The sequence below is a fragment of the Strix uralensis genome, chromosome Z, assembly GCF_047716275.1.
Source record: "Strix uralensis isolate ZFMK-TIS-50842 chromosome Z, bStrUra1, whole genome shotgun sequence".
In the NCBI taxonomy this organism is placed as follows: domain Eukaryota; kingdom Metazoa; phylum Chordata; class Aves; order Strigiformes; family Strigidae; genus Strix; species Strix uralensis.
Window position 1 is genome coordinate 15,722,388 of NC_134012.1, and position 9,965 is coordinate 15,732,352.

The following is a 9,965-nucleotide window of genomic DNA, read 5'->3' on the forward strand; positions in this document are numbered from 1 at the left end:
CCTCTGTGGATCCCCCACAGGGTACCTCCCTTCTCAAGGGCTAGTGCAGGAAAACCTCAACACCAGAGCCACATGCAGATGTCAGTGTGGCTCCCAGGCAAGGGACCTTGGTAGATGCCTCCTTTGGTTCATGTCTATGGACCAAAGTGGATCATGTTTGCCTTTGCTGGCTGCAGTGACTGCTCTGATCAGTCCCAGTGGCTTTGCAGAGAACAATTTCTTTTCTTAAACATGGCACAGTTATTGCAGTTGGACTTTGCTTGTAGATGTACTCCTTGTGGCCCAGGTCAGGTCCTGCGCCGGATCTGTAGAGGACATGGTGCTGCAGCCTGTTACACCACCGCAGCCTTCTCCCAGTGACCCTGCCACAAGCAACAGCTCCTGTTCCTCCTCTCCCAAATTTCCTGTTCAACTCTGGATTACTAGAACACTTGTCACTTTATTTTCAATGCTGAGGTCACTTTATTACATGGAATATAATTTTCAGATGTATTGAGAAATCCCACTATTTACACATCATGTTCCAAATTCTGTTACATCTGGGTCACTATGAAGAACAAACTTTATCTTTGACAAAGCATTACTTTGATAAGTGATATTTTAAGATATTTTTCCTATTCAAGGACAAGTATTTCTCAGCTGAAGTGACTATCTCCTTGATTGAGTCTTTCTCATCTGGGAAAAAACTGTGATTCAACGTGATTGTCTCTGGTAGTGTTAGGCATCAAAGTAATGGGCCCATTTCAGAAACACTGTGGAGTGTTACACAATTCAACTAGTCAATATGAGTCAGATAAGAGATGCCAGCATACCCAGTGTAATGATATATTTATCTTTTGAACTGCTCCTACCACTTAGCCCTTTATTTTTCACATGCATGTGATTCCTTACCAGTTATCCTTAGTACCGTACAGGCTGCAGTGCCAACATTTTGATCAGTTAGACTTCAAACACTTTTAGGTGAAAGTACTGGAACATTTTGTGTCAGTGTAAAAATCATAAACATTGAAGGACTTTGTAATCACCTGGTCAGCATTTTTCAACAACCTGAAGTCTAAAGACAGTTTCACCTTTGATAGCAATGTCATGTACCACCTTTACGTTGGGCTTGCCCCGGGCTTTTTCATTTCAAAAGGAAATCATACTTGGCTTTCATCTCCTTCATGTAATATTATTCCTGGGGCACCAAAAATAACAAAAAAATTCTCCCTGAGTGTAAATGGCAGAATTAGGTTATTTGTGCAACGGCAAAAAGAGCTTTGGTTTCACCTAGCCAAGGGATTACTGGTTTCATGGGATGAACCTCTCCAATCCTGTGTCTTATTGAACCACCCTTTACTCAGCCACAGGGATATATTTGCTGCTGCTGCCACTCAATGTCCCCAGCTAGAGCTGGGGAACCGGCATCATTCTGCAGCATTCTCAACTTTCAGCTCCCAAAACACAACCTTAACTAGTGCTCTGGTGGTTCAGCTGCTTTTCTGCTTTTTGTAACGTGTTCAACTCACAATTTTTTTCCTGCTGTAGCTTTATTCTGTTTCCACATAGCGCTTTATGGGTTCATGCAACTGCTGGGAATGTAGAGTCAGAGCAATATGTGGAGTTTTAAGGCAGACTGCACATATAGGTATTTGAGACCTACACTATGACAACTTGCTCTGCGACCCATGAAGTCAACCAGGACCTGAGAGGACAGCTTAGAATTTAATGCAGATGTATCACAGGATCATTTTCCACTAATTTTGCCCAAAACACCTGCGCTCTGAGCAACCACTCCTCCTGTCTTCCTCTTCGCTGCCTTGTTGCAACATTTGCAATTTTACAGACATGTCCTTATTTAGCCAACCAGCTAACAGAAACACAGCTTTCCATTGAAGGCTAATTTAAAGTCTCAAGCACATGTCCTCAGCTGTTGCAAAATTATGCCGCTAAGTGCAATAGGCTCTGTCATTTTACATCAGCTGAGAATCTACTTGCAAGGGCAAAAATAAGTGGATGCAGCTGCAGTTCTCTTCCTTGGGAGTTGCCCCTCGTACACAACAGATTGCAGGTGGCTGAGAGTTCATATTTAAAAAGGACAAGTTTTTGAGATTTTTTTTTTTCAGTGTATGTGGTGAAGTTCATTCATGAACTCTCTCTGATGGCTGCCCAGGACCTGTAACCCACCATATCCCAACTCACAGGAAAGGATGTAAATGAAGGTAGTTTAGAAAACAGATTACCAGATCATAAATGAAACATCCCTCATACTGTATCATGTGGCAGAAGAAAGTTGAACAATAAAATTGAACATGTGACCCCTTTTTTCTTCAAATAATACTGTTCTGTTCAACAGACTTAATTATCCCTAAAGACACATCTAATAATTGTTGGCCTATCAATCAAAAGCCTTATTAGACATGCACATGACATCGCATCACAGTCTAACAAATCTTCCTGCCAGTCAAAAACCTTTATATAGATTAATCTGATTTCAGAGGCAAGTTTTGTGTTTGACCTTTTACCCAACATCCTCAGGGATGAAATTGGAGAGGAGCTGAATGTTTTCTGTGTGCTGCTGAGCTGGGACGATGGGCTCTGGGCTGTTCCTGAGTTTCCATCCTGGACACACACTGCTTTATGCTGCAGCACAGAGCCTAGAAAGGGGCTGTGCCTTGGATGTCTGAGTGACCTGGGGTGGATCTGCATTGCTACAGGAGAGCTCTTCTCCCCTTTCTTCTGGCCTGTCTATACCACAGCATTAATTCCCTGGCTGCTTGGGGTATCACGAAGCTGTACTTCACTGAGATACCTGCACCAGGTTTTGAGATGATACAGTCCATTGCATGCACACTGTGTACACCCACTGCATTGCTGTGGCCACACACTTCTCGCAGTGGCTGCTGTGCTCAGGGAGACCCTGGAAGAAATATCTGTTTTGCTAAGGGAAAAGCATGCATGCGTGCCTGAACAGAGCAGGCACTGTACTGACAGCCCAGGGAGTTTGCTAGCCTGTGTGTTAGGGTGCCAAGGCTGATAAGTAAATGCACTAATAACCACTGGGATTTGAAAGGCAGCCCCGTCCAGATTTTCCAGACCAAACAGGCAGGCATGTCAAACTGCTGTACTGTTGTGCTGCCCTGGGCAGCTCTGGGCTGTGTCACGTGAGCTGCACACACTGCTCTGTGCCTGCCTGGCAGATGTGACAGGCTTTGGAGGTGCTGGATTTTCTTTGTTAGCGAGTGCAGGTCAACACAGGTACTTCATGTATTCAAGGCATCCCTGCAAGTGCACCCCCAGATTTGTATCCATAAACATAAAATTGTGACTGGCAATAACTTTCAGTTGTTTCTTGAATGGCATTTGGTGGAAAGCAATTAATGACATTTCTGTCTGCTGGAAACATCACCTGTTCTGTTGGGGACTCCTAGTGTCACTTCTCTCTCCCTTCCCACAACCCCAGGCAACTTTGTTTCTTATTTTTACAAGGAGGAACTGATATTGTAGGATGATGAGTATCCCATTGCCCTTGACACCCTCTACACTGCTGTAGAGTGAAAAAGATGCTGCCTTCCTAGTGGACCTAGCTGGTAAGTCAGAGCTTGGAGGGACCACTCCATTGCAAAGCACTTGTCATCACAGTGGTGCTATACGCAGCTCTTTGAGATCTGTAGTTGGTTACCGAATCTGAAGAGGTTATAAATTTATTTACCGATAGTGCATCAAGCTTCTTGTACCCAGTTGCACTGGCACTTCAAGTCTCTTTTGAACTGAAATAAAAGCAAATGGGAGAGACTGAGGCTTTCAAGATAATATCATTTATCTTCTGAAAATCTGCTTTTTAGATGTCGGGCCAAACAATTTCACAAGAGCTAGAAAAGATCTTGTCTGGCATCATTGTATTTTTATTGGTCTTGAATGTGACTTGAAAATATTAGGCTGTATTGTGGTGTTAAATTTTCTATTGATTTTTCAGACAGTCTGATAACACAAATGAAAAAAATGCCTCCTAAAGCTGAGGGACTTTGGAGAAAGCCACACAACAAGCTTCCTTTGCATGTATAACTTCAAAGTGCTTCCTAGATTCATGAACTACAGGCAAACTTGAAGTAAGCAGGAAAAGTGTCAGTAAACAATAAGGATAAAGTACAGCTTCCATGTCTGAAGGAGACATTTTTCCCTTCTGAGAGAAGTTAAAACCAAAATGTTCACATCTGCAGGACAAAGTGGCCATAGTGAATTTGGATGTGCAAGCACCATCTTGCCCAGCCAGTGTAAGTGACTTCAATGCAGTTCTCCTTCCTGAAGATTGCTTACAGAAAAGAGGATTGCTCACAGCTTTTTCTGTTTCAGAGGCAATTCAAAATGTCCAGCTGATCTTCAGGTACCTTCCTTGGAAATGTTGTCTACTAATGAGCGCTAGTTGGCTCCTGTGGGAGATGAATGGCAGAGGAATGACCCACTGGTGCAGTGAGTCAGCCCACAGGTAGCCCAAGATTTGTATGGCAAGTCCCTTACCCCAAGACCCCAAATTGTGCCAAGGCTTTGTGTTTTTGAGCATCTGAATGTGCTCTGCAGCATTTTCTTCTTTTTCTGCTTGGCCTCTAGTGTTTGTGCAATAAAGTTTCTTCTTTAAAGCTGATAGAGTTTAGCAGTTGCCGTTGCAGTTAAAACAGCAACAAGAAAAACCTAACCAGCCAGGCAAAAAAGGGTGACTTATGAGGCTTTATGAAACTTTTATTGGAACAAAGATCTTTTGAGTCATTCTCATCTGATTCACCCATAGGTCATGTGCAAGCAAGCCCCTTCTGCTGAGGAATTAGGCTGCACTCAATCCCTAGTAAATTCAGCTGATGAGATAGTTTCACTGATCCTCTCCATCATGGCAGCAGCTCTTGCTGCCTGACCCTGGGGCATGCTGCTGTGTCAGCTATGACTTAGCATAATTCTGCTCAGCACATGGGCTGCTATGTGTCCAGGGGCTCATCAGGGATGAGTAGATGCTTTATGAGCTTTCTGGAGCTTGTTTCCAGAAAGCCTCTTGCTCAAAAGTCATAATGAAGAAACTGGTCTTTATTGGAACAATCTTGTTCCTTTTAGCTTGGGGTTGAAGCTTTAAACTGCTCTTCTCTCCCTTCCCTTTGGAGAAAGGGGAAAGGCTTGGAGACTAGCAACAGTCTGCAGGACCTATGGGGAAACCATAAAAGCAGTCCTACTTTTTCTGGCTGATACTCCTGCTATCCTGGTCCAACAACTGCAATGATACTGAGGTGCATGACATTGCAAGGGGCAAAAAGTTGTGCAATTGTTGTCAGTTTTACTTTAATACTTTTTGTCGTGTTCCTCTAGAAGATATTCTGTGAATCCTTTATAACTCCTGTCACTAAGGAGTTAAAGAGACAGCACATTGTGTCTCTGCCACCACTGCAAAGTCTCCTTTTTTCTGGGATAACATAATTTGGTAGTGACTCCTTTCTTAGGATAATGTCTGGTCCTTGTTATATTTATACACCTTATAGAATCCCCTTCTTATAATAAATTACCTCTTCTTAATGATATATGATTTTATATAAATATTATAGTCTTTACTGAATGATGTCCAGGGGTCTGGGGAGAAGAGACAAGTAAAATGCGTTCTTCAAATGTTGCGTAGCAAAGCATGTCTTCATTGGGGGATTTTTTTAAATTAACCTCTTACACAAACACAAAATCTTCATTTAATTCAGATGCCTTTTATTATGGTTTGAAGTTACCAACAGAATAACAAGAACAAAGACAATCTCTGTGCAAGAAAAAAGCCATGATACCCTGCCACTGAGGATTTTCAGGGCTTTGGAAGTATGCTCAATTCAAACAGGAGTGTGGAAGTACTCTTAATTCAACCCAAGAGCAGGTTCACACTGAAAGGGATTGTCCTACTCTCTCTACATCTGGCCATGGGGTCCCACTGCCCCTTTTGCACCACTTCTGTATAGTGGGTTGGATCAGCATGAAATGAAATCATTGTTCCATAAGATGACTCACATTACAAAGCTGTACCCTGGGATCCTGTCATTAAATCCCCCACAAGTGGTCCTCTAAAAGCCCTCCTCTTAAGGGTGCCAGAATAGTGAAAGCAGAAGGCATTTACATTTCCCCTGAAGACCCGGTCCTTCCATCAGCCCTCAGAGCAATCTTCTGACTAAATCTTCTATGTATTTGAATAATTTATCATATGAATAAATTCATTTATGCCAAACAAAGAGGTGGACTACTGGGATGCAGTAATGCCAACACAACAAAATCGAAGCTGGGGAGGTGGGGGAAATGAACCCATAACAATGACAAGCGGTACCGTCTGCTCAGGGGGCAGGAGACAGCTGTGACCACATCTGAAAAATGAGAATGTGGGGAGGTACAGAGCAGCATCTAAAAAGGTCTTTAGAATAAGCAGAGCTGAACAAAGAACAAGCTACTCTTTTTGAGCTGCAAAAATATGGTTGCTACAGAATGTCTGAAAACTAAATTGCAAGTTTTATGTCTCATTCCAAATTTTCCAATTCAGAAAGTATATAAGTAACATTCCTGTGCCTTTTACTTCCCACTGACATTTAAGAAATAGGTGTCTCAACTCCTGCCAAACTGTCTGTCACCCCAAGCCCTTGGCCTGAGCAACCGATGAATGCATGTTACAGATGCATACAGTGCAAAGACTGAAAATATTAGAAGCCAGATCTCAAATATTGTAAACTGGCTTGGGTCCAGCTTACACCAGCTGCTGATCTGCTCTGTAAGTGTCTTACAGCAGTAACAGTTGGAGGGATGATGGTCTGCATTCACTAAACACTGGTGAGGGCTGCCTAACTGTGTTAGGTGTGCTTTGCTCGCATTTGTGTCCAGGAGATTGATTGTATTGAGCATTTTTAATATCCCTCTTTCTTTAGATGTTCTTCAAAGAAATCATTACATGCCACAGTTAAAGCAGCAACCAGAATGACAAATTCATTAAAATCCACTTCATTGTCTTTATTGGAGTCCAGATCTTTCATAATCTTATCAACCAGAAGGGGGTCCTTTTGGCCCTAAAGAGAAAGAAAAGTGACTTAGCTGTGCAGATCTTGAGTGAGTAATGCTGACACATGTGGTGGGTCAACCCACTGCTATGTCACAAGCCCTGGTGCTATTAAATATAAAGCTGCATGAAATATGCACCTGACTAGCAATATACCACTAGCCACAGCATTAAAAACATCAGTCTGGAGTCCCAAAAGTGCACAGCAACAGAAACCAAAGAGAGTGCAGCTTTTACAAGGAATACAGGTACTAAACAGGCACTGAAATGAATCAAACCGATTTTAGAAGCTTCTGAGCACTGATTTCTTTTGACATGATGGATCTATAATGTGTATTTCTCTGTATCATCCTTTAACAAATGGTACTTAGATTTTCAACAGGCTATTTGTAAGTGGTCATATTATACATCCACTCACCACATTCAGAAGATCTCTATTTAGCAAACAACACATCCTACTCAGTGGGAGTAGGAGCAGTGAATCTCGTAATAATAAATCAATAGCCAAGACTGAAAGAAAATACAATTCAAGGAAATGGATACAACGTTAAAAAATCCTGCTGGTGGTGATAGGGTCCACAACAATTTTTACAATTAAGAGGATACAGAAAAACAACTATGAATCTAGTCATTATCCTATAAAAAGCATCCATGCTGTGTAATGCAGAATATACAAACGCGCAAAGAGATACCAAAATCAGCAGCATATCACTGAAAGGATTTTCTTAGCATCTCTCTGCAGGACACACAAGCAGCTATAGCGTGTCTGTGGCCATTGTGCACAAGCTAATTTCTTGTCTCATGAGAACTGGTTGTTGGATTTAATTCTCTGAAGGACTTATCTATGCCCTATTATATCATGGAAGTGTTCAAGGCCAGGTTGGACGGGGCTTTGAGCAATCTGACCTAGTGGAAGGTGTCCCTGCCCGTGGCAGGGAGGTTGGAACTAGATGATCTTTATGGTCTCTTCCAACCCAAACCATTCTATGATTCTATGATTAAAAATGAACAAACAAACAAAAAACTGATTAAAGCCTGACTTAGCATCGATTTTGCTATTGCTTCTGGGCTGCCCTTGCCCTCTTGCTCAAAAGCACAGAGGACTAAGCAGAGCACAGGTACCCTGCTCTGCCACTGGTGGCACATGGCAGGGCACTGGGGCTGGGCCATCCTCTGAGAACACACTTCTCAAATGGGACATTTGATCTCATCTCCTTCTGTCTGACTCCACAAAGACAACTGTCATCTGAGAGTCTGTGGCAGGATGAGCCTTGCAGAAGGAGATGCTATTCCTGAACACTTGGATAGCTGCTTATCCCACCCATGAAACAGTAACTCAAGAGGCTCAGGAGCTGTGTCTTACTGAAAGGAAGTCAGTGAGCTCACTGGTGAGGAGTTCCTTGAGTTCTCCTTTACTGAGCTTGTATCGGTCTCCTTCTTTTCCAGAGTAATGATGGAAAATCCTGATCAAGGTGTCCATCGCATCCTCCAGTGGTGTGGACATAGCGGTGAGCAGGAGAGCTGCAGGGCAAAGATCCAGTTAGTGACATTGCACAGGAGCCAAACCAAAGGCTGGTCTCAGGGAAGGGATGGAGAGCTAGCTGAAGAGAGAAATTGTTACCAGTACTGCAAAAAATGGGTTTTCAGTTGATCCATCCTGTCAGCTGTGTGTGAGAAAGGCTAGACTGCTATAAAGCAAATCATTGTCCTGAACTCACTAGCAACTACTTCAAAAAGGTAAATGGAAAGGAAGGCCTTTATTTAAGAAAGTGAACTACTGTCCATCCATTTTGCAAAGCTACTGTAAAGGAAATCTCTCATACCCATAGCTGAAAACAGAGAAAATGAAGGCATACCCTCCTACCTGTTCATTCAAAAGTTTTCTCAAGAAAATGAGATCAACAAATAGCAGTGGCCAAAGTAGATGCACATTTATACAGAAGGCTCCACACCAGTTTCTTAGGTGGTTAGAGGAAAGTCACCAGTAATAAGGATAGAATCATCAACTTTCAATTTATTTGGTCATGTATGCTTGGGCTGACCTTTTTTCCTGTAAATTACCCGGAATAAACAAATGTGAGCAAGGCACCCTCGAGGGTTTGCTTCATCAAGCATGCAGTAAGATGGTACACAGGGAAGCACCACCAAGAAAAAAGATGGAAATGCAATTAGTTGATGAGTAGCTGACTCAAAAAATAACTAACAGTAGAAACCAGGTGAAAGGGAAACATTATGTTGATTAAGCCCCAGGAAAGACGTTAAAAAGCCAGAATGAAATTCAAGGTAAGACTGGAGTTCTGAACAATATCACCATGCAAAGGCTAAGACTTACCTGCTTTACAGGTTAGCTGAGTTGTATGCAGGCAAATACTCAGATCACAGAAGGTGATGGTCACCTTCTTTTCAAAACCCATGAGCAGGCTCTTGTTTATCAGTCTGAGAGGGTGGATTACACAAATAGAGTCAGACAGATAACTGTCACAAGGATGACGGGGCTTCTCTTTCCCTCTGCATTTGCCTACTCTGTTCAATAAAAGCTGCTTGCTGTAAACGGGTCACTAAAATATTCACTAGGCGGAGCAGAGGGCTGTGTGTGGAACATACGAGATATTTTTTATCATTTGACCTTTTACAAATATGCCCATCCTGAAGGTCAAAATTAGAAAATGCCTGAAGGTCAAAATTAGAAAATGCTAACAATCACCAACTCAGTATAAAACAACTCTCCTCCACTTTCAAAATAACTCTTTCTAATCTGTCTCTGCACTTCTGCAGCTGAGAGTCTAAATGCCTTGGCACTGGCAGCCAGTGTTCAAAGATACTTGGGTACCTAGGGGTAGGCTTGTAGGTGAGTTTGCCACAAATCCCTTGAGACATTTACCTTTATTGTCAGATGTTTCTTGTAAGTCTAAAATGTCAGTTGTTGCTGAATGAA

The 9,965-nt window shown here is 42.4% G+C and overlaps 1 protein-coding gene across 1 annotated transcript; it reads right to left on the minus strand.

Moving 5' to 3' along the window:
* Window positions 1-6,374: 6,374 nt before the first annotated feature.
* Window positions 6,375-9,965, minus strand: S100Z (S100 calcium binding protein Z). Its single transcript, XM_074856007.1, has 4 exons — window positions 9,912-9,965; window positions 9,363-9,466; window positions 8,394-8,551; window positions 6,375-7,040 (listed from the first exon to the last, which is right to left on the minus strand). Exons 2-4 carry the CDS (start codon window positions 9,442-9,444, stop codon window positions 6,882-6,884), a joined length of 399 nt encoding a protein of 132 aa, XP_074712108.1. The 5' UTR covers window positions 9,445-9,466; window positions 9,912-9,965; the 3' UTR covers window positions 6,375-6,881.

Excerpts from the sequence above, each read along its gene's own strand:
- S100Z (XM_074856007.1), bottom strand. The coding sequence starts at position 9,444 with ATGGGTTTTGAAAAGAAGGTGACCATCACCTTCTGTGATCTGAGTATT. Across the intron at positions 8,552-9,362 it reads TCAGCTAACCTGTAAAGCAG|CTCTCCTGCTCACCGCTATG; the intron begins GTAAGTCTTAGC and ends TTTGCCCTGCAG. Across the intron at positions 7,041-8,393 it reads AGCTCACTGACTTCCTTTCA|GGCCAAAAGGACCCCCTTCT; the intron begins GTAAGACACAGC and ends CTTTCTCTTTAG.